Genomic DNA, 25,767 nt, shown 5'->3' on the forward strand with positions numbered 1-25,767 from the left:
GTGTGTGGACAGAATGTCAGAGATTAGTGCCACCATTAAAGATCTAACATATGTACATGTGGTGGTCTCTTATAAGAGCATTGATTTATTCACCATACTGCCCCCTGGATTCTGAGGTAGACTACCACAGCCCCAACTGTGTCAGATGCAGTATTAATAGTAAAGTAGATTACTAAGGCCTCCCATACATGGCATGTAGTCACTGATTTGGCAAATGAACTCTTTTTCTTTATAATTAAGAGAGAATCAAAAACAGTTTGCATATCTGTGGGCCCCTTCTGATCTGGGGGTATCAGCAGTTCATCTTCGCAAAGCTAACATTTTAGTTAAGAGCCTGTGTTTTTCCTTTCTTTAGAGGGTGGACTCTTCAGGGTTGTATATGCTATTACCTAAAAGGGCTCTCTCTTGACAGGAGACACTGCCAAGCTCCCATTAAACTAAAACTTATAAATACCACCAGGCCATTCTGAATTTTTTTAAGCGAGGTGCGGGCAAACAAAAGGAGGAGTTACTGGCATGGTTAACTGACACTGAAAAGCAAAAGGAAGGCAAGACTGCTTTACATAAAAAGGGCAGGAAGGATTACATCTGGAACCCAGGTAATACATTGGTTCCCTTGTGGAACTCCTATCAAAAGATTATGTTTTTCAATAACAAAGGTTTAGGTTAAGCCACCTGATAAGCTAAGACCCCATGAGGTGACAGCTAAGGATGAAGGGAATTTGAAATGGATAGTGAAGCCAGGAGAAGTGAGTACCAGTAGTGGCCCCAAGAACAAACGGATCAACAGAGGCCACAGACCACCCCATTAATATAGACAGATCAATTAGACCAAAAAAATAAGTGAAGATATAGCAAAACCCAAAGAAAATAGTCAATAAGAAAGATAAAAGCCCTTATATATGAATGAAAAAAATAGCTTCCCATCAAATGCATATAAAACATTCACAAAAAGTGATCATATATTATGTCACAAAGACAAGACTGGTAAGTTGCAAAAACAGAACAACAGTCTCAGATAACAATGCAATAAAATCAGGAATTATTAACAAAATTAAAACCAACAGGCACTCCCAGTTGGAAATTTTAAAATTACCTTTTAAATAACTCTTGGGTGAAAAGGGAAATAAAAACTGAAATTACAAAATATCCTTAAATTGTTACAGTAAAAATACTCCATACCACAATCTATGAAATAGAGTTTTAAGAAAAAGTGACCAGAAGAAAAATCATAGCACCTAACATCAGGAATAAAAATAAAAGAATGAAACTAAATGAAATTCTCAACTCAAAAAAAATAAATTAACCAAAAGAACCTGAAGGAAATAATAAAGATAAAAGAAGATGCTACATACAGAAAAAAAAAAACCCATAAGACAAATAAAAATCTTAGATTTTTTTTGAGAAAGATAGCAAACTAAACATACCGAATCAAGCCTAATTAAGGAAAAAAGAAAAAGCACAAATATTGAAAAAAATTTAACAGTTATAAAATGATACATGGGAAATAACCATTAAAAATTTAAAAACTAGAAAATCAAGATGGCAAAAGAGTGAGTGGAAGTCACAATGACCTCCTCCCAGGACCAATCAGGAATTACAACTAAATTGTGGAGAAATCTCCTGGAACAAACAACTGAACAATAGCGAGATGAGCCTTATAACCTTGGACAGACAGAACAAACAGCTTAAGCACAACCTAACTGGTAAGGACTGTGGTAAAGACTCAAGAAGGCAAGCGGGGAACCCAGGGGCAGCAGCACCAAAAGAATATTGAAACAGCCAGTTGGATCCCCCTGAGAAGAGCTGGGTCTAAACCATAAGCAGGGATCTTCAGCCTACAGAGCTCCAAAAGTACACAGTTAACAGCCAGCTGTAAAAAACTACATGGTTGCTCTCTGCCAGAGACAGGAGGCTGGAGACGCAAAGAGCCATTTAAAGGGCCAACGCATAAATTTTTATTTGTAGCCATTTACCCTGGTCTCCTGAATAGGAGCGGGCAGAGTGGGCTGGAGATGCCTGGGGAAAGACTGGGAAAGGAGGCTTGGGGGAGAGAACTGAGAGAGTAGTGCAGGATCCCGGTGCTGACTCATCCCTCATATGGCAGCAGCCATCTTGCTCAGGCAGACCACTCCCCTGAGCAACAGAAGCATGAGAGAACACAATAGCCCTGCCCCAAGGAGGGACTTGGCCCTGGCCCAGTAGTGCTAAAGCCTGACTGCTGAGTATGGAATGGCAGCCAGAGATAATAGATCCCTGGCTAAGGGAGTGCAGAGTGGTCTAGAGACACTTGAGGAGAGACTGGGGAAGGAGGCTTTGGGGAGAGAACTGCAAGAGTAGCCAGGAAGATCCTGGTGCTAACTCCTCCCCTGTTGGGAAATGCCTGGCCTGGTTTCAGAAACTGTAACCCTGCCGATAGGCTGGAGGGCCCCAAGGCTGGAAATAATCAGGAGGCCTTGGAGAAATAGGCTCCTGAGGCAACTTGACCTCTGCTTTGCCTTGTGATGGGCCCTGCCAAGGACAGGTAAGACCCCTCGGGGGAGGGGCAACCTAAGACAGGCATTGACCAATAAAGGCAGCAGATAAGAAATTGGGGGACATGGAGAAGGGGCAAAAAGGCCCCTGCCCCTCTTGGCTTGGCTTGTATACAGCCAGAGTCCTCATTACAGCCGAGAAGCAGTTTCCTTATCTCTTGGTGGTTCCCTCCCCCTGCCTGGCTCAGGCTTGAAACAATGCAGGAAAAACAGGCCTAAATCAGATCTGGCAGGTCCTGGGGTAGTCAGGCCTAGACGTAAAATTCTTGGAGTGTGCTCTGTTCCTCCCTTAAATCTCTGATCAGCTCATGCTGTGAAGCATCTCTGTTTACACCCCTTACCTGGTATTTTTAAGACATTTACTTTATTTACACTTTTTACCCTATATCTTTAAGGTGCCTTTAAGTCTACTTCCCCCTTATCTATAGTCTCTATTGTTGATTCTAATCTCCTCTCAGACCATGTATATCAGTGAATTCCTGTCATTTGCTTTCTTAAAGGTAGCTATGCTCTGTGAACCTTAATATGCTAATGCAATGAGATAACGTATGCATTCTTGTTACACACCCCACTGATAAGATTTTCAATAAAAGCCTTGGAACAAAGGATGACGGGGCCTTCCCCACTAGATGGCCTTCGCACTGGAGGGATGTACCACGGCCTTATCGAGTGAGAGGGAAGTGACAGAGAATTCCAGCTTTCCTGGCAAACAGAGAATTGTTTGTGATGTTTTGTGTTTTATCCCCGTCATCTGCGACAACCCTGCAACGGGCTCTGTGGGTTTCAGAGCCCTGCTCCCAGTGAGCTGACCCCAGCCAGTTTCCCTCAGGTTTCAGGGAGTGCTGCGCTCTCTGCAGCACTCCCCTGCGGTGGCATGCCCCTATAGCTGTGGCACAGTGCAACACTCCCCCATAGGGCAGCAGCCATCTGGCTCAGGCAGACCACTCCCCTGAGTGGCAGCAGCTGGAGAGGACACAATAACCCTGCCCTTAGGAGGGACTCTTCCCCGTCCTGTGGTGTTTCTAAGCTGGCCTGCTTAGTGCAGAGGGTCTACATTGATATCTGAAAGGGAGAGCCACAGACAGTAGATTCCTGGAAGTCTCGAACAGACTGCCTAAGGTCAGACAGGGTTAATATCTGACATCATCAGAGGCAGATCCAGAAAGAAAAAACAGCGGTCTACTACCATAGAAGTTCATAGAAGAAGGAAATCAAGACAGATCAATTTAAGAAGCAGAAGCAAAATAGAAGAGTCTCACAAATAATGGGAAGACAAAGAAACACCCTTCAGACAAAGGGAAAGGAGGAATCACCAGAAAGAGAAATAAATGAAATAGAGGCAAGTAAACTATCAGATATTGAGTTCGAAACAACGGTTCTAAGGAAGCTTAATGAACTCAGTGAGCTCAGAGAGAATTACCAAAGACTACAGGGGAAACTACGAGGAACTTACTGCAAACTGTATCAGCATGAAAAAGGACATAGAAACTATCAATAAAAGACAAGAGGAAATGAAGAATACAATTTCTGAATTGAAGAACACAGTAGAAAGAATCAAAAGCAGGCTCGATGAAGCAGAGGACCGAATCAGCGAGCTGGAGGACAAGGTAGAAAGAAACTCCCAGAAAGAGCAAGAAAATGAAAAAAGACTCAAAATGAATGAAGAGGAGTTTAGGGAAATGCAAGGCAACCTGAAATGTAATAATATCCATATAACAGGGATACCAAAAGGAGAAGAGGAGGAGCAAGGAATAGAGAACCTGTTTAAAACAGTAATGATGGAAAACTTCCCTAATTGGAGGACAGAAAAAGTCACACAAATCCAGGAAGCACAGAAGGTCCCATTCAAGAGGAACCCATGAGACCCACTCCAAGACCCATCATCATTAAAATGGCAAATATCAAAGACAGACAGAGAATCCTAAAGCAAGCAAGGGAGAAAGAGGAAGTAACATATAAGGGAGCCCTGGTACGGCTAGCAGCTGACTTCTCAACAGAAACACTACAAGCCAGAAGGGAATGGCAAGAAATATTCCAAGTGATGAAAAGCAAAGGCCTGCAACCAAGACTGCTCTACCCAGGAAGGCTCTCAATTAAAATGGAAGGTGAAATGAGTTTCCCAGACAAAAGATGGCTAAAAGAATACACCTCCACCAAAATAGCATTGCGAGATGTGCTAAAGGGACTGCTTTAAGAAGATGAAGAAAAAGAGTCTATGAATATCCAATTCCTTTCACAGTCACCAATACTTGATATTACCAATATTTTTAATACTTACTAATCCGATTGTGACAATGATGTGCTAATTTAATTGTTACTTTATTATTTGTTGAAACTATACCTGTTTTTGTCTATTTCTTGCTTGTTTGTATTATTTTTAAAAAGCTTTAAATGACTTTTTGGTATTCTTTATCCATTTTTTGATTAAATATTTGTAGAATTTTTTTCCCTAAAAAAACCCTATTAACCCTTTTTTAGATGTGTTGCAAATACTCTACTATTTTATTACTGTCCTTTAGCTTTTTTAATATGTATATTACTATGTAGGCTTAAATGTTTAATATAGTTCATACTGTCAATATTTTACTTTATAGCTTCTGGGTTTAAATATTTTACTACAGGGTAAAAAAATATGATTTTGTATTTTCTCCTAAAACTCCTTAGATTTTTACATATTGATTTTTAACTCACCTGAATATTTTTTTTGTAGAATGTGTAAAATAGGGCTCTATATTTGTTTTATTTCAAGTAATAGTGGTTCATGCACCTTATTTGTTGTATAAGCCTTATATTCCCCATTGATTTGAAATATCAATTTAATCATATATTACATTTTTAGATATATGTTTGTTTCTAGAATGCTTATTTTATTTCATTGATCTACTTGATTATTTCTGTGCTGGTGTCATGTTGTTTAAACTGCTGAGACTTTATAATGGATTTAAATTTTTAATATTTTAAATGAATTTAACATTTAAAAAAATAAATAAATGAAATCAATCTACATTTAAAAAGAAAAAGAAATGAAAGAAGGAACTCCTATGTTTTGCAACAACATGGATGGAACTGGAGAATATTACGCTAAGTGAAATAAACCAGTTGGTGAAAGACAAATACCATATGATCTCACCTACAGGTGGAATCTTTTCAACAAAATAAACTAACGAACAAAATAAAGCACAGGCATGGAAACATTGAGCTGGCTGAAAGTGACCAGAGAGGATGGGGAAGGAGGACAACGGTGGAAAGAAGGAGAATGGACTAGAAAAAGAACATGTATGACTGACCCATGGACATGAACAACAGAGTGGGAATTGACTGTGGGAGAGGGGGGCGGGGTGGGATGGGTGGAGGAGGTCAAAGGGGGGAAAATTAGACAACTGTAATAGAATAAATATGAATGAAAAATTAAAAATTTAAAAAAATTTAAATATCATATGAGAATAATTTTGCAGGTTTATGATTAAATGAAAGTAGATTTAACAACCTAGATAAAACAGATCATTTCCTAGGGAAATAACCATTTAACAACGCTGACCTCATTAAAGATAGAAAGTTTAAATAGGCTAATTTCCACAGATCCACAAAAGCAATAAAGTAAGTTTTCAGGGGACGACCCCATAAAAAAGCATCAATTCCAGATGGTTTCACAGGGGAATTCAACCAAAGCCTCACAGATAATATAGTCCCAATGTTTCATAAATTATGCCATAGCCCTAAAAATAAAGACTTTCTAATTATTTTGCTAAAATAAATATAACATTGACACCTAATCTTGATAAAGTTCAAGAAAAAGAAAACTATAGATCAATATCATTTATAAATATTGATGTAGAATAATATTAGTAGAATTAACATTATATTAGGAAAATAATAGACCATGATCAAGTAAAGCATTTCAAGAAAGCAATAGAAAATAGTCATTATGTAGAAATAGTCAATACACAGAAATTATATAGTAAGTCATTACATAAAAAGTTATAAAAAACCCTTTATTATAAGATCAATATAAATATATCTAAAAGGAAAATATAATTATCTCCTTAGATGTTGAAAATATAACAAATATTTGTCAAAATATATATATTTGACAATTATAACAACATTCTTGATTTAAAAACATCAAGAAATAGAAATTTATGAATATTTAACATGATAAAATATATGCATATTTTAACTTTAATGCAAGCATTTACTTCATGAGAAATTATTATAATATTTCCTTTAAGATTAGGAATAAGGCAAGAATGCACACTATCTCCAATTCTACATTGTACCAGAGGTATTACAATGCCATTAGACATGAGAATTGAATTAGAGGTATGAGAACTGAGAAAGAACTAAAATGATCTCTATTTGAAAATTATAAGAGTACATCTACAAAACTTCTGAAAAATCAATGGTAAAACTAAAAGGAAAGAAACCATTAAGGTAGCATGATGTAAAATTAATGTTCAGAAATCAATAATCTTCATATACACACAGAAACCTATTAGAGAATATAATAGTAGAGAAAATCCCATTTACAGTAGTGACAAAAAATAAAATTGGAACAAATTTAATAAAAAATGTATAAAAACCTTTATGAGGAAAACTTGAAAACATTTCTGAAAAACATGACAATATGTATATAAAAGACATACACTGCTCTTGGAGAGGATGATTCAGTATCATAAAAAATGCCACGGCTACCTAAATTAATTTACAAATATAAGTCAGACCCAATAAATACAACAACAATTTTTTTAGTGAAGCTAGCTTGACGGTAAAGTTTATATGGAAAAACAAGTATGCGAGTACAGTAAGGGAACTGAAAAAGAAGAGCTAAGAGGATTTACAACAAACAAAACCTAAAGTGAGTAGAAGGAAGGAAATAATAAAGATTAGAGAAGAAATAAATTAAACAGAGTCTAAAAAAATATAAAAGATCAATGAATCCAAGAGCTGGTTCTTTGAACAGACAAACAAGGTTGACAAAGCTTTAACTAGACTCATCAGAGAGAGAGAGAGAGAGAGAGAGAGAGAGACAGGACCCAAATAAATAAAATCAGAATTTAAAGGGAGAAGTAATAACCAACACCAAAAAATACAAAGGGTTTTAAGAAAATATTATGAACAACTATATGCCAACAAACGACAACCTGGATGAAATGGATAAATTCCTAGAAACATACAATTTTCCAAAACTACATCAGGAATAATCAGAGAATCTGAATGGGCAGAACAGCACCTGATAAAATCCATCACCCATTTATCATAAAAACTCTCAGCCAAGTGGGTTTAGAGGGAACATACCTAAATATAATAAGGGTCACATATGACAAACTCACTGCCAGTATCATACTCAATGGGCAAAAGCCACAAATGTTCCCCTTAAGATCGGGAACAAGACAGGAATGTCTGCTTTCACCTGTCTTATTCAAAATAGTACTGGAAGTTGTAGCCTGAGCAGTCAGACAAGAAGAAATAAAAGGCATCCTCCCTGGCAGGTGTGGCTCAATGGATTGAGTGCCTGCCTGTGAACCAAATGATTGCCTAGTTAAGGCATATGCCTGGATTACAGGCTGGGTCCCCAGTTGGGGGCATGTGAAAGGCAACCATACAACGATGTTTTTCTCCCTCTCTCTCCCTCCCTTCCCCTCTCTTTAAAAGTAAATAAATAAAATCTTTTTAAAAAGAAATAAATAAATAAAAGGCATCCAAATTGTAAGGGAAAAAGTAAAACTGTCATTATTTGCAGATAACATGATAATGTACATGGAGAACCCCAAAGACTCCCTCAAGAAACTACTAGAACTGATAAATCAATTCAGCAAAGTAGCAGGATACAAATATCAATATCCAGAAATCAGTAAAATTTTTATATGCCAATAACAAACTAACAGGGAAATTAAGAAAACAACAGCACCCTGGCTGGTGTGCCTCAGTGGATTGAGTGCCAGCCCCTGAACCAAAGGGATGCTGATTTGATTCCCAGTCAGGGCACATTCCTGGGTTGCAGGCCAGGTCCCTAGTAGGTCCCTAGTAGGGGGTTCTCGAGAGGCAACCACACATTGATGTTTCTCTCTCTCTCTTTCTCCTTCCCTTCCACTCTCTATAAGTAAGTAAGTAAGTAAATAAACAGTACCATTCACAACTGCTACAAAAAGAATAAAATACCTAGGAATAAACCTAACAAAGGATGTAAAAGACCTGTACTCAGAAAATTATGACACTGAAAAAAGAAATAGAAGAAGATATAAATAAGTAGAAGCATGTATCACGTTCATGGATAGGAATAATTAATATCTTTAAAGTGCCCATATAACCCAAAGCAATCTATAGATTCAATGTAATTCCTGTCAATGATGTATTTCACAGAACTAGAAAAAAATATTTCAAAAATTTATATAAAACCACAAAAGATGTCAAATATCAACAGTGATCTTGAGAAAGAAGAACTATGCTACCTAATATCAAACTATACTATAAAGTCATAGTAATCAAAATAGCATGGTACTGGTGTAAAAACAGACCCATAGATCAATGGAACAGAATAAAGAACCCAGAAATAAACCCATGTCTTTACAGTCAATTAATATTTGACAGAGGAAGCAAACACATTCAATGGGCTACAGATAGTTTATTCAATAGATGTTGGGAAAATTGGATAGGTTATGTGCAGAAAAATGAAACTAGACCACCTTCTTATACCACACACAAGAGTAAATTCAATATGGATTAAAGACTTAATGTTAGACTCAAGACCATAAAAATCCTAGAAGAAAACACAAGCAATAAAATCTCAAACATTGTTTATAGCAATATTTTTTCTGATATATATCCTCAGGCAAAGGAAACAATAGAAAAATAAACAAATGGAACTATACCAAACTAAAATTTTTGTACTGCAAAGGAAACCATCAACAAAATAAAAAGACAACCCACTGAATGGGATAATATATTTGCTGCTACATCTCATAAGAGGTTAATATCCAAGATTTATAAAGAAATTATAAAACTCAACACCAAAATAACAATCCAATTAAAAAATGGGCAAAAGACCTGAATATGCACTTCTCCAAAGAGGACATAGAGATGGCCAATAGACATATGAAAAGATGCTTAATGTCATTAATCATCAGAGAAATGCAAATCAAAGCCACAACGAGATATAACCTCATACCTGTCAGAATAGCTATCATCAACAAATCAACAAACAAGTGTTGGCGAGGATGTAGAGAAAGGGGAACCCTTTTGCACTATTGGTGGGAATGCAGGTTGGTACAGCCGCTGTGGAAAGCAGTATGCAATTATCTCAAAAAATTAAAAATGGAACTGCCTTATGGCCCAGTGATCCCACTTCTGGGAATTTATCCAAAGAAACCCAAAGCACTAATTTGAAACAATATAAGCACACCTATGTTTATTGCAGCATTATTTACAATAGCCAAGATTTGGAAGCAGCCCAAGTGTCCATCAATAAATGAGTGGATAAAACAACTATGGTACATTTACAAATGGACTACTACCGGCTGTAAAAAAGAAGAAAATTTTACCCTTTGCAACAGCATGAATGGGACCTGGAGAACATTATGCTAAGTGAAATTTGCCAGTCAGAGAAAGATAAATACCATATGATTTCACTCATATGTGGAATCTAATGAAAATATACAATAAAGTACAATGATTTTATGGTACCAAAGTATGACAACAAAAGAAGATTTAAAGTATGAAAACTTTGTTTTGATTACTATAGCTTTGTAATATAGCTTGTAATCAGAAGGTGACACCTCCAACTTTGTTCTTCTTTCTCAGGATTGCTTTGGCTATAGATCAGTGGAACAGAATAGAAAGCCCAGATATACACTCATGCATATACAGTCAACTGATTTTTGACAAGGGCACCAAGAACAACACAGTGGGGGAGGAAGAGTCATTTCAATAAACAATATTAGGAAAATTGAATATACTCATGCCAAAGAATGAAACTGGACCACTATCTTACACCACTCACAAAAAGTAACTCCAAATGGATCAAACACTTAAATATAACACCTGAAACTGCAAAACTCCTAGAAGAAATAGGCAGAAAGCTCCTAGACACTGATCTTGGCAATGATTTCCTGGATAAGAGATGGGCAACAAAAGCTAAAATAAACAAATGGGACTACATCAAACTAAAGCACTTCCATAAAGCAAGGGACACAATCAATAAATTGAAGAGGGAAAAGCAGTATGGAAGAAAATATTTGCAAACCACATATTTTATAAGGGTTTAATATCCAAAACAAAGAACTCATGAAACTCAATAGCAACAAATCCAATCTGACTGAAAAATAGACAGAGGGTCTGAACAGCATATTTCCAAAGAAGATACACAGATGGCCAACAGATACATGAAAAGGTTCTCAATATCATTAATCATCAGGTAAAATGCAAATCAAAACCAAAATGAGACAATACCTCATACCTGTTACAATGGCTGGGAATACCTGTACAATGTTGATGGTAATGTGAATTACCATCATAAAATTAAAAATAGAACTACATGATCCAGCAATTCCACTTCTCTTTACTTACCTGAATAAAAGAAAAATATAACTCAAGAAGATATATGCACCCCCACATTTACAGCAGCATTATTCACAACCGCCAAGATATGGAAATGACCTCAATGTTCCTCAACATAAAAAACACAGTATATACAAAATGAAATATTATTAAACCATAAAAAGAATGAAATTTTGCAATTGTAACAACATGGGTGAACCTGGAAGGCCTTATACTAAGTGAAATAAACCGGAGAAAGACAAATAATGTATGTTATCAAATACATAAAATATAAAAAAGTTTTTAAAAAGCTGATTTAATATAAAAAGAGAAGAGAATGGTGGTTGACAGGCTGGGAGGGAGCAAGAAATGGGTGATGTAGGTCCAAGGGTACAAATGTTCAGTTACAAGGAGAATCAGTTCTGAGGATCTAATGTACAGCATGGTGACTATAGGTAAAATATGATACTACATACTGAAAGGTTGCTGAGAAAAGATCTTAAGCATTCTCACCACAAAAAAAAAATTTAAAAGTTAGGTATGTGAGGTGATGGATGTGTTAATTATCTTCGCTGTGGTAATCATCTCACAATGTGTGTGAATGTGTGTGTGTCCATATGTGTGTACATATATATAATTACATTATAAACTTTAAATACATACAAATATATGTCAATATTTCCAGTTATTCCTTAATAAAGTTAAAAAGTACCATAAACTTCAATCATTAAAGCAATGTGATACTTGTGCAGGAATAGACAACTACTCAAGTGGAAAAGAAAACAAAGTCTAGGCATAGACCCAAGAACCATAGAAATTTAGAATATGATAGAGGTAGCATTCTAAAATCACTGAAGCAAAGACAAATTGCTTAACAAATGTTTATGGGACAAATGATAAGCCATTTAGAAAAAGATAAAATTAAATATAGGATTACATCATAACTTTCACAAGAAAGAAACACCAAATAATCTGCTCAAGATACTCAGTCTAATTCCTCAATTTTCACTTAGAAGATATTAATCCCATATTTACAGATGTTAACCAAAACATTTCATCATCCAATAATTAACAAAAGTTATCACAGAAGTATATACTCTGGTGTCCTTTTGGCCTTTTACTACAGTTACTTTTACTAAATTGTACTTTGGCATTATGATATCAACCTATATTTACAGAAGAAAATCATACAATACCATAAATTGCTGCCCTTCTTTTGAACAATTAATATCTTTTTATCCAAGAGAGAAGGGAATCATATCATTGATCATGTTTCATTGTTTTTGCCAGCAGGAAGTTTAGGCTCAAATTTGCAATCCAATTCCAATAAAATTTACAGGACTTTGTAGCTATATTTTGGGAAAACAGCTTTTCAATCTCAGCTGAGTTCTTAAGACAACTTACCACTATAATAACAATTATGGTATTAGTTCCCACCCATTCTCCCACTTACTCTCCACAGAACTCAGACTCCCGCCCTCTGCACGCACACATTCCTTGTACTCTCGGGATTTACTTGCCTATTTACAGAGAAAACACAGCCTATCTTTCTTTCTTTTTTTTTTTATTCTTCTGAAACAAATCCCTACATGTGTGCTCTGCGTAGCTCATTTATTCTTGATTTTCCTTGCCTTGTAGAGAAGCCTGTGAATTTTGCCCTAGATGCTGCTTTAGGAGCAACACTCAAGTTTTTATAGTGACTTGTTCTCATTCAGTTCCAAATATTTTGTAATTCCCATTGTGATTTCTTTCTTGTCTGTATGTTTGTAAGTTACCAAAGTTTATTTTAATGCTCTTATATTGCCAATTTAAAACTTAAATTGCTCTGGAGGCAGAGACTGTAGCCTTCTGAGGATGAGTATCCAGGTCTAGTATTTTCAAACTTTTTTCCATCAACTCTCTCTAAATGATTCACCTCTTACAATTGCTTCATCTAATAGCCTTTTGGGGATGACTGTACAGACATGTATCTCTAGTTCATTCCTCTCTTCTGAGTTTCAGGCGTACAGTTTTCTATGCACTCACGAGACTAATTTCCTGTATGACCTACAGGCACTTTAGCTCTAACTAATTCAAAGCCAAAGCATTATCTACACCCATTTGAGTATCATTATCCTCCTTTTTAACTCTGTTTTTAGAAAGGTGATCCACATTCTACCCAACTGTTCAAGCAAGAAATATTAAAATCGTCTTTTATTCCTCCCTCACACAAACAGAATAAACTGAACTGAGTGGTTCAAGTGCTGTGAATTATATTTCCTAATTATTTCTTGAAGCCAACATTTCTCTTTATTGCCACAGGCCCTCATCATTAATGCTCTGTCCTTGTACTAGCCTCTTAAATAACCTGTGGTCTTGTGACTTCTCCCTCTCTTCTCTTTTACCTTTGTTCCTGTTAAGGGTATGTCAAAAACACAAGTCTGATTATTTCCTACCCCTGAAAATCTTTGATCATTGCTGACAGGATAAAGTCCGTTTTCAGCACAACATATAAGACCTTTTATCTGAGAAAATTCTGGTACAAGTAGAAACTTTCCTGGCTTGCTATAGTGTTAAACATACTATTTTAAATTCTTGGACCTGTAATTCTCTTAAAAGCCTGATGTTGAGAAAGCCTTGGATAAAAGTATTGCCTAGTGTTTGACTGCCTACATATGGTATTCTTTTGATCAAGAAGAAGTTACAATCTTTGGACTAGGCCCTATATCCCAAAACAACCTTGCATCAGTGCTTGAGAGGGTACAGATTATGTCTTTAGCCCCATGAAAAAAATTTAATACAGGTGAGGAGGACAAATAGGCACAAACAAGGTTCAGGACCTTGTACTGGAAGTGCAGAAAGGAAAGACAATGTGACAATGCTTGAATAATAGCTGCAAATCATAAAGTCTCAAAGGCAACAGAGAAATAAAGGACATCTTTGGAAGACTGAGTATTTAGTAAAAATATAGCCCATGTATCCTTTAACTTGGCTTCATACAAAAGAAAAGGGTCCAAAACCATACTGATAGTAATAAGGTGAATCTGTCCTTCCCAGTATGCATGCCGTCTATAACTGCAGTTATAACAAAACAATCCATGTTCATAATAACAACCTTTAAAGATAATGGAGGATCAGTTAGTTCTTTCTTCTCAGTATGAAAAAATAGGTAAACACCATTCGGTCCAGGAATATTTTCATAAAAAATGATTAAAAGAATGTAGGCTCATAAAATTATATTAATCTGTTAATTACTGTTTTAATTATCTGTTAATAATTACTTCAATTACTTAAAATAATTTCCTTTTTCCCAGAATGATGACATCTATATATTGCTGTGTTTTACCTCCTACTATCTTCCTATTTTTTCATTTTTTAAGTTCATACACAAGATAGTTTTTAGATTTTTGAACTGTCAATATTCAATATGTTTTAAATTTGACAATAGATAAAAATAGACATTTGTTCATGAAATCAGCCAACCCTGGAAGACAGCTGTGGAGTAAGAAGTAGATCTGATGGTTTACAAAGAGAGTGAGAAAGCATCAGTACAGTGCTATTCCTAGAAACCCTGCCTCCTTCTCTGACACCATGGGAACTTTACTGCTCTGAGTTTATTTATTCTGAAGCCAAAAATTGATTTTCTCAGCTTTACTGCTGCATTTATGACTCTGAATTGGATGTGAATGAGTATATATGTATATATCTTGACTTACATTTCTGAACTAGAGCATCAGGAGCTTGAGATCCCTGTGGTATATCTTTGACTCATCAAATGATTTTTTAAAAACTCAAATGTTTCATCTCAGAAGCTTATGTTCTATGCAGGCTTGCAGGAGAAAAAGCCACAGTACATCAAGCATTAAGCCATAGCCAAAATTTCAAAGAATATACAAGCAAATCTGATATATGTACTACAGACTTAATTGTACTTATTTTAGGATATGAGATCCAAATGACATATGTATATAGCAAAAAGTAGAAGAATTTTGAATTAAAAACTCAGTGGAGTTTATGTCCTTAAATATGATTCCAAGCCCCAAGTATGAGTTACTAATAGTTGTGTAGAACAAATAAATCATTTGTGAGAGAATCAGGACTATCATGTGGCTAATTCCTTTTCCATTTTCTTGGGACTTCTGTTGCATATCTCCTGACGTAACAGAAAAAAATTTAATCCAAACTATTTACAAAGATACAAACTTTAAAGATAATCTTTCTTAAACCTATTATGTAAAAGCATGTTTTAAGAACCTAATTTAATTTCTCTATTTTTCCTTTCAAATTTATCATCTTCCCACCCATATTTTACCTCCGGTCCTGGAAGGCCAGACGGTCCTTGGGGTCCTGGATCACCTGGTTGGCCCTAAAATGGGGTGGGAAGGAAATAAAAATATAAACATTGATTTAATGAGTACAATTGAAAGGGAAAAAGACACATGGTAAGCAAAGAACTCTCCATATATTATGCCACACAAAGTTGTAATGACATTTCAGCAAACAACACTCAATATATTGTCAAACAAATTGTAGCAACCATTCTAAAAGGCTTAATTTGTAACCATGAGTGTGGATAACTTATTTAAATAAAATATGTAGGGATGTAGCATGTATTTACTCTTTAGTGTTAGACATACAATTTAATGAGTTAAATGCTCAAATCAAGAAATAAAACTGTGCATGTGTGCACATTACCCACAGATAATAAATTTTGACTTAACAACATAGGGAGCCCTAGAAGAAGAACAGCTTTCATAAATAACCATGGTTTTAGGACTGTTTGAAAATTCCTGTATCCTTTGCTACTGTAAGGGGCCTGATTAAGTAATTAAGAATCATCTGGATTTAAATGCTTGTTGCTTAATTTCTCTAAGTCTCAGTTTTCTCATCAATAAAATAGGAATAATAATAATATTACTGACATTCTTACACAGTCAACTGTAATAATTAAGTGAGATAATATATGTAAAGTGCTAAGCACAGTGCCTGGCACACAGGAAGTACTCATTAAATGTTAATCAATTTTATAACCATTAATCTTTCCCTTCACAGCCTCTCTCCTCTTTTGGATGATGCACAGAATTCCTAGATTATTTTTATCCTTTAGTTAAAAATCTGAGGGTTTGGTTTCAATAACTCTGAAGCCATTTTATGACATTCAAAATAGCAATGTGATATCAGGGCTGTAGAGGGAGGTCAGAAGGAAGAGAAGTGGGGATTAAGCCTGAAACTAGAGTGGGCTAGCAAAGCTCTCAAGAGACAAAAACAGAACAAAAAAGGCCAGTAGCCTGATACCCTTGTCTTCACAAGAAACACTATAAATTCATTATTTCTGTCATATAACATTTCTATGTGAGTTTCAAATTTGACTTAAATAGGCCTCAGGTTATATAAAATTACAATATACAATATAAGTTTATCCACTTTTCCAGAAGTAAAGTGTAGTTTTCTATATCTACTAAATCCATTCTCAAATAGTGCTAGACTATCTGGACATAAACAGTACACAATACAACTACTGCAATCGATATAGGTAAACATAATACATTATGCAAAACTTCATTTAAGTTCTCTTAAATAAACCAAATCACAATTCATCATCATCAGTATCCAGGATGAGTCTTGTTCTGGAAATGACAAATACCTTTCTTAGAAATGGAGATGGTGTTCTCACTGGGGCCCTCTAGTGGCCACATCCAAACAAGTTAAATATATAAGCTTTGAGGGGGAAAAAAAATAACACTACCCTAGGCTTTGGTTTTCAGAAAAGTTGGCTGACAACCAGGTATTTTAAAACATAAATAGTGGAATAACTTTACCTGTTCTTCAAGTAAGTTTTCATTTTGAAAAACTTCAACTGAAAGTTCCCTTGAGTGTCAATATTCATTTATGAACACTTAGTTTTCAAGAAGCTTTTAGAGAATTCAGTAATGATTGAGTAAATCTCTATAAACGGTAACAAGTTCTAGTTAAAAATAGAAAGGATATAATATAGTATGATACAATAAAATTAATGTAACATAATATATTTTATCTGTTTCAAGGAAAGAATATTTTTAAACTTTATATTGATAGTTTTTAAACACTTGCAGAGCAAAGGCTTCCCTATTCCAGAATGCAAAAACCTTCCAAAACAGGACTTTTAATCTTGAAAATATTCTTTCATGTTACAACTTAGATTCATTTGGAAACAATATTAGTAACACCAAAATCTTAGATAATGTAAAACCAAAAGCGGGAGATATAAAATAAACAATACATTCATATGATTTTGACATTCTTCCATGATAGTAAATAAATGCTTTAGGGTAGGCACTAACTTGTATAATTTCTTTTTAATATGATAACTGATTGTGCATAAGCGATTTTTCACTATACAGGTGTCTCTCCTTCCATAACTAGGGAAAGTTCCCAGGCCAAACCTCTACAATTTTTTCTAATAATAAGATATAAACAAGTGATAAACAAGAGACCAAAGACAAGGCCATTTCACAAATATAAATTCATAAGTTTCTATCCTATCTTCAGTCCAAAGTATATTTTTTCAAAAGGTTTGATCCAACAAAAGATGGTCAATCATCACCTACCAAAGTAATCCCTGCTTAGCTTTTTATTAGCATAATACAGAGAGGTATAAAATGAGCATCTAAAAGCTTCACTCTCACCATCTCATGCTCCCTGCATCACTGCCCTAAAAGAACCACATCAAGAGTTTCTAGTGACTTATTCCAGAGAAAAAAATATTAAGGGTTTTAAGACAATGTGTTAAAGGTGGAATAGGCTCTCTGCCTTTTCTTTACCTTAGACTAGAGAAATATTAGTAAGCACAAGAACTGAGGTTGGAAAATATTAGTCACAGAGTTGCAAGGAGCCTTAACTATGATACAGTCTAACTCACAGTAGACATGAGACACTGGATACCTCAGTGGTGAAGTGCCCAAGGTCATAGAAGGTGAGCGTCGGGTCTGGGACTAAAATCTAAGTCTCTGTTTCTCACTCTAGTGATTCCCCCACCTCCATGAATATTATCAATATAAACTGAATCAAAAAGTAAGGGAGACACTTAAAAGCTTTCTTATAGAAGCAAGATATTTGATTCTAATTTTCTCAAGTACCTAAGGGTAAAGCAAAACAGAGTTATACTGGTATCTTATTACTTAGTGTTGGCCTTAGAAAAATGTGTGGTACCATTTCCTTCTACTTTTACAAAAGTTAGAAAACTCTCGCATTATACAAAATGAAGATGTGAAAAGTTAAAGTTAGGGTCTTATTTTGCCAACCACTACAGATATCAAAAGTCCCTGTTACATATTTGAGAAGTATCCTTGAAAAACAGAAGGTGTGTGTTTGTTTGTTTTAGCTTCATGACCTGTTCTCATGTCCTGTTTATGCACTTTGGAGTTTCAAGATTCAACTCCAGGGCACAAGTCTGGGAACATGGCTGACTGGGTCTACCCTGAGTCCAGGGAGATAAATTAGCAAAAGCAGAGCTTACCACCACCATTTCATCTGACAGATGCCAAATATTGTTCTTTGAATTAAATACTACCTGAGAGGTATATATGAAATGCTGCCACTGTTAGAAGTCATAAAGAATAAGATATATAAAGCTCTGTAACATGCTGCTTTCTTTGATGCAAAAGTAATCCTGGGATAGGCGCATGGAGTTAGAAGGAACATGATGAATTGCTCAGGAAAACAACACTCTTTTTGAAGTGCTTATTTTAATGTTATATTAATAAATTATAATTTTATATCTAATTTTGTTTATCTACAATAAGCTTCACTTTCATAGAGTTAATCAATATTAAAATACTAAGCCTTAAAATGTTAAATCCTAAAACAGTATGACAGCCACTAAGAGGAAGGGCTCTGACATATGTGATTAATTACACTTTACCAGGTGGCCACCAACTAACTGTGGGACCTTGAGCAAGTTATTTAACTCTCTGTGTCTCAGCTTCCCTAATTTGTAAAGTAGGAATAATAATTTACCAAATTCAAGTAATTGTTTTAAGGATTAAATTAGACCTTAGAATAGTGTCTGGTACTTGATAAACACTCAGTAAATGGTAACTATAATAATTATTGTAATTTTTAACATGCAGAGATAATATTTTTTAACTCATGTTTTAACTATTTTACTCCAATAATTTTTATTATTTCCTAATTTATTTTTATAATTAATTGGGTTTCATGTTAATTCCAATATAAGGTATCTTTTTTTCTCAACCAATTGATGCAGAAGGGTTAAAAAAAAAAGAAAAAAAAGGAACTAGAATATTTGGACCCACAAGAGAACATAACATGATATCCTTTTTTCAGAATGTTTCATAATGAAACAGATGTATGGAAAAATTACAATATTATTTAAGATATTTTATATTCTCTGTTTAGTTTAATGATAGATCCACCAAGATCTTTAGGGCTCACAGAAATTTGGTTTTAGCTTGAGTTGAGGGAGTGGGGAGGGTAAGATCCAAAAGCCTACAGATGTGAGCTGAAAACTGGAGGGATTAGCTATACTGCAAAACTTCAGAGAGAAAATTCCAGCCTGGTAGGCTTATGTACCACTCCTGATACTCAACTAATACCAATAAGTTTCGAGACTCATGTCATGGTGTCCATTCCCTTCATTAGAAAGAGTAAAGCAAAAGTTCAAACCTACTGAAGGTCCTGGCTTTCCTCTCATGCCTGGTGGTCCTGGAAAACCAGTAGCGCCCTAAGAGAAGAGAATAATAGAGGGAAGAGAAAAGCTATTATACCAAAAAAGGCATGAGTGCCTCTGTTGTTGTGTGCTGCAAAATGATGATTTATTCAACAACAGATTATATATATCACAGTGGTCCCATAAGATTATTATGGAGCTGAAAGATTCCTATCCCCAAGAGACATCATAGCCATCATAACGTCATAGCACAATTCATTACTCATGTTTGTGGTGATGCTGGTATAAACAAACCTACTGTGTGCCAGTTGTATAAAAGTATAGCACATATAATTATGAATAATATATTCGACTTGTTAATGATAGCAATGACTATGTTACTGGTTTATGTATTTACTAATCTATACTTTAGTTTACACTTTCTACTTATAAAAGATGGATATAAAACAGCATGCATTTTTACTGTACTTTTTCTGTGTTAGATATGTTTAGATACACAAATAGTGACCTTTGTGTTACAAGGGCTTACAATATTCAGTACAGTCACGTGCTGTACAGGTTTGTAGCCTGGAAGTAGTAAGCTATACTACCTTTGTGTAAGTTCACTCTACAACGTTTGCACAAAGACAAAATCACCTAACACTCATTTCTCAGAATATATCCCTGTCCTTAAGCAACACATGACTTTATTTTCAAACTACTAAAAAGAATTCACGCAAGTTTTCTTAAATAACTGAGAAAACTTTTGCAAACAAAACATATAAAACCACATTGATACCATATCACAACAAAATATATGTTAAAATAATGATTCTTTCTTTTTAAAGAATTTGTACATTTTTACTGGCTTAAAATTAATTGTAAAAAAAACAAACAAACCAGTTACCTTATCTCCAGGATACCCTGGTTCTCCTGGCTCTCCTGCAATGCCTTGTTCACCCTATAGAGAACATTTCATACAAAGACAAATAAGCTTTGCAAACATGGCATATTAAAAGAAAGCAAATATTAGTTATAGAAGAATAACTTCTCTATATTCTCTACTTCTGATAAAAATTATATAATTGATAGTACAGATTAGATCCCATATATTAAAACAAAATATTTTAAAAGTTGTGTTGGCTCAACAAATGTGATAAGAAATTATCTCTATGATAATGTAAATATTTAAATCACCTTATCACCTTTGATTCCAGGTAGGCCCTTATTCCCTGAAAGACCCTAAAAAATAAAAGTGATATTTTGTGACATCACAGAGAAATTAAATTTAATATCCATTAGGCAAATGGAGGCATCCATACCTTTGGGCCAGGAATTCCAGGAGGTCCAATTGGTCCCACTGGGCCAGCACTGCCCTGGAAAGCAGTAAGATAGAAAGGTATTAAATATCCACTAATATTAGAAAGAGAATATGGTATCCCTGGCTGGGTAGCTCAGTTGGTTTGAGCATTGTCTTGCTATGCCAAGGCTGTGTGTTTAATCCCTTGTCAGGGCACATATAAGAAGTAACCAATGAATGCACAAATAAGTAGAACAAACTGGTATCTCTCTCTCCCTCTAAAACCAATAAATAAGAAAGAGAATATTGTAAAATCAATTAATTAATTAACCCAGAACAGCTCATCTCACTAAGCTTCCATATGTGCACTCCTCCTCAACAACCTCTTTTTCTCCCCATACTTAGATAATATCTTAGTATTAGTATCTTAGATAATGATATTATATGCATTTTTCAAACTTTAGTAAAGTCCATCCTATTTCCTGAAGCCTTCTCATACTAGTCTAGTCCACAAGTATCCTTTCCTTCCTTGAGTTTCTATAATACTTAATGTCCATGACATTCACCTTGAAATATTTTTCCAACTAGACAATATCTTTAAAACAGGGAAAATATTTTAGTGCCATGTTCCCAGGAAATACTCAATAAATACTTTACATGATTGTCTTAGATTCTTATTTCACCTACTTACTCAGCAAATATTTATTGGGAAGTTACTATGGGCCAAGGCTTCCAATGATTTTATTTCATTATTTGAAATTTACAGAATGAGAAAATTTAACATAATTTCAGAGATAAACTGAGTAGTCAACAAAAGACTATTCTTCTAGGCTTATCTCATTCATTTATCATTTAACATTTGGGGACAATATGAAAAAGATACTGTCATCAATGTCGAGGTTTTTAGTTTAGTGCTCCAATGCAAGATTCCTCAAAAACATGACTACCACGACCATCTCTTGCAAACAAGAGAGTCTTCGACAGATTCGACAGATAAAAGACAAAGGACAGAGCAACAATAAAGGTATCTGAAAACAAAATTTGAAAAAAGTGGTGGACATGTCTTGATGGTTTGGGGATCAGATGTCATTTTTCTGTCATGGGTGCCTTCATTTTACTTCTTTCTCTTGCTACTTCTCTGTGCCTGACTACCACATCATCATTCACCCTAGGAGACCAAATTGCTTTAAACCTCTATTTCATGGCTTCAGAATGTTAAGGAACATTTCAAGGTGTATTTGTGAAAATCCTGACAACGTTTCCCCTTTTGTTTATCATGAAGATACCTTAGGATAGCATCCCAAAGCCTTCCTGGCAGGCGTCCCCCCGCCCTTGCAGTGTCATCTCTTTCCTCCGGTCTCCACTTCCCCTTTACTTCTCCCTCCTCCACTGCCTGCGTTCCAGCCACAATGGACTGTTTTCCAGTCTCTGAAATGCTCTCCCTTATTATTGCTCCAACCCTTTGAGGACATGTCTGGCTCTACTGGAACACCCTTCTACTTACACTGCTGAGTATATTGCACTGTACTTTTTTTTGTCTGCTTTGTGCAATCTGTGAGAGCAAAAGCATGTTTTATCCATTTTTAAAAAATCTCCGGGACCCAACATAATAATGGGCACATAATTGTTTGGAAGTAAAATATGGACTGAACACTGGAGGAAGCAATTAACTTAAAAAATAAAATTAAAAAGGAGGATTTCTAGAACTCTATCTCCCAACATAATGGAGTGTTTCTAATAGTCTACATATATAGTACAAATTTCAGAATGGAAAACATGACATCTTTACTTTTGGGTGAGTCCTAAAGTCTGTGAAATATAATTAAGATAAGTTATTTTCAACTGCTTAATCCTGAAATATAGGGAACTGTGAGAGACAAAGTGTAATACTTTCCAACTTAATAAAGAGATATGCAATATTGATATATCACTGACAAATTCTGTCAAAAGGAAAACTGTTCTTATAATTACAGTGGCTAGTTTATTCAATGTTCACAGATTTCAAACTTATGATAGTATTAAAATTCAATAAGCAACTCTATTTAGAAATCATGCAGCAAAAACCTATATAGGTATGTAAAGAAATATCCTTTTAAAAATATTTTATTTATTTGTTTTTATAAAGAGGGGAAGGGAGGGAGAAAGAGAAGGAGAGAACAGCTATGTGAGAGAGAAACATCACTTGGTTGCCTCCTGCAAACGCCCTGAGTGGGGACCAAACCCGCAACCCAGGCCTGTGGCCTGACTGGGAATCCAACTTTCACTTTGCAGTACGATGCCTAACCAGCTGAGCCACACTGGTTATGGCAGAAAGAAATAGCTCATAAGCAAATATTTCTTTGTCATCTTATTGTTTTTTTTTCTATAGACAATATAATATTAACTTTTATTTCAGTAAACATATAACTTTGCATAGACTGGAATCTTCACATAAATGTACTTTGTATGCATAATATCCTATTTAGCTTTTTAGAGACTCTAAAAATTCACAAAATAGTAGTAAGTTTTGGAAGGTATCAAAAAACATATATATTATAAATGCTTTAGTAAAATAGGGAATTAAAAAGTAAAATGATATTAGTATAGAACTTCCCCCAAAAACATCAAATATGTTGTGTCATGTCAAAAGTTCTGTAGGAAATCTTACTTTGAAAAACTAGTCTTCTGAGAGTTACCCATAGTAACTCAAGAGCAGTTTTTAGTTCCACAAAGATAACCTGAACTGAACGTCCTTCAGCTCTTCCTACCTACCACACTTCTCTTCCACAAGAAGATGAAGTAGAGTGAAGAAATAATTTCATGCATGGGAGCTTAGTTAAGAGTGTCTAGGATATAGCAAAAGAAGCAAAAGAGCCTTGCACACAGTGGTAAATAGTAGAGAACTTTTGAGTCAAACTAAGTTAAAAAAAAAAAAGAGAGACCCAAGGATAGGTTCTTTATATAAAAACAGCAGCCACCAGCCAATTAGAGTTCATATGAGTGAGCACACTGTGGAGAAGGCTGTAAATTCTATACTAGGTTTTCCAACCATACCCACCAGCACTCACAGGAGATAATCATTGCCATTAACCAAGAAAGTAAATGATAATAACAATCAACTGCATGGAAAAGTAATTTAGAGAAATTGACATCATCTTGTCAGGAACTAGACTTGCTAGAAAAGAACACCTGAGAGATAAAGCAGAGCCTGCAGTTCTGGGGAAGCAGATGAACTGTGTTCTATGTACACGAAAGCTCTACATCTTTCCCAATTATCTTCAGAATGCCACTTCTTTCCATTCTGTTCACATGCCCCCATACTTCCCAGGGTACAATCCTCTTTCCATCTCCCAAACATTCCGCTTCTCCCCTCTTCTGTCTAAGAGCTCTTCAGCCTTGTCTACTCTACCCCATTCATGCACAACCTTCAAGACACAGCTTAAATGACATCTCCTCTGTGATGCCCACCCTAAATCTCTGAGATAATGCAAGTTGCTCCTTTATCAGTGACTTTATTTTAGTCCATAACAGCAGTAATTGCATTGCACGATACTGCTTATTTTTAGTTCTATGCCACTAGATTATAATTGTTGCCAACAACAGAAATCATAATTTGTTTATATTTTTAGGCCTAGCATCTAGTTCAGCATTTGCTACATAGTAGGTGCTCACATTATTTTGATTTAAAAATTTAATAAACATAAAATAGAGATACCTGCTCTATCTACTTTATAAAAGAGATATGTAAGTGAAAGTAGTTCACAAAGTGCAAAACGCTATGTCAATGTAGAAGAAGAAGAGATGAGAATTCATTACAAAGATGGTTGTTAGTGTCATTAGCCATTTTAATTCCTGTAGAAAATTTCCCGTTTACCAAAGGATGAGTGGAGAGAGAGAAGGGACAGAAAGTCCAGTTATTTGTACTGAGCCCTAGTATGTGTCAGGCACAATGCTCATTCCTGGAACTGAAAAACAAATAAGACTTAACTCCTAGGCAGAAAAGTAGAGGCAGTGTGTTTCAGATAGACAGCAAGTGCAATGGCCACCTAGTAGGGAGGCTGCATGACATCTGAGAATTAACAGCTTTGTTATTGCACAGACTCTTCTCAAGCTGCAGACAAAAACGAAGTCTAGACCTCTAAGGCCGGGATAAGAATTTTGCTCTTAATCTTAAGCATAACAACAGCAGCTTTTGAGCTAACCAACATAATGCTAATAGGTGTAAATGAAGGCACAAAGAATATCTTTGGAGTCCAACTCCCTGCCCCTTTTCTCCTCTCCCCATTGGTAAGGCCACCGACTACTACTTACAGGTTTAACCTTATTCTAAGTTCTGAGAAAAAAATGGTCCTTTTGGCTCTACCTTTACCTAGAGCTTCTCATGAAGCCCAGTAAAATCTCATATGACAGTTGGTATACACTTTTAAGGTAATATAATTTTTAAGAAGGTGGCATAGAACAAAGGGTAAATTTTGGACTCTGGATACAGATCACATGACTTCAAATCCGGGCGCAACACTTACAAGCTAAGAGGTCTAGGGTTATTCTGAGAATTAAATGATATAACACATTTTCCATAAGACTAGCACATAGAAAATACTACATAAAAGTGAGCTGTTACTGCTAATTTTATTATGATTACTACATTGAATTAGGTCAGAGAATAGTTTAAAGGTCTTAGACCCTCTCACCTTCTTTGATTCTCAATTCTATACTCTTGCTGTCCAAAAATAGCAAGTTAAAGTTTGTTATCCTGATTTTTACCACAGTTCCAATAACTGAACTCTTGACGTATT

General features: G+C 35.3%; 1 protein-coding gene across 1 annotated transcript in view; it reads right to left on the reverse strand.

Annotated features, from left to right (window-relative positions):
- The window catches only part of COL24A1 (collagen type XXIV alpha 1 chain), a 299,775-nt gene that overhangs the window by 203,960 nt on the left and 70,048 nt on the right, over window positions 1-25,767 (reverse strand). Inside the window, 5 exon segments of the mRNA XM_054566926.1 lie at window positions 15,358-15,411; window positions 19,714-19,767; window positions 20,600-20,653; window positions 20,890-20,934; window positions 21,015-21,068. Of these exon segments, the coding sequence (XP_054422901.1) occupies window positions 15,358-15,411; window positions 19,714-19,767; window positions 20,600-20,653; window positions 20,890-20,934; window positions 21,015-21,068 (261 nt within the window).

This window comes from Pteronotus mesoamericanus, unplaced genomic scaffold (assembly GCF_021234165.1).
Source record: "Pteronotus mesoamericanus isolate MK-2021 breed Mesoamerican mustached bat unplaced genomic scaffold, CSHL_Meso_final contig_181, whole genome shotgun sequence".
Lineage (NCBI taxonomy): Eukaryota > Metazoa > Chordata > Mammalia > Chiroptera > Mormoopidae > Pteronotus > Pteronotus mesoamericanus.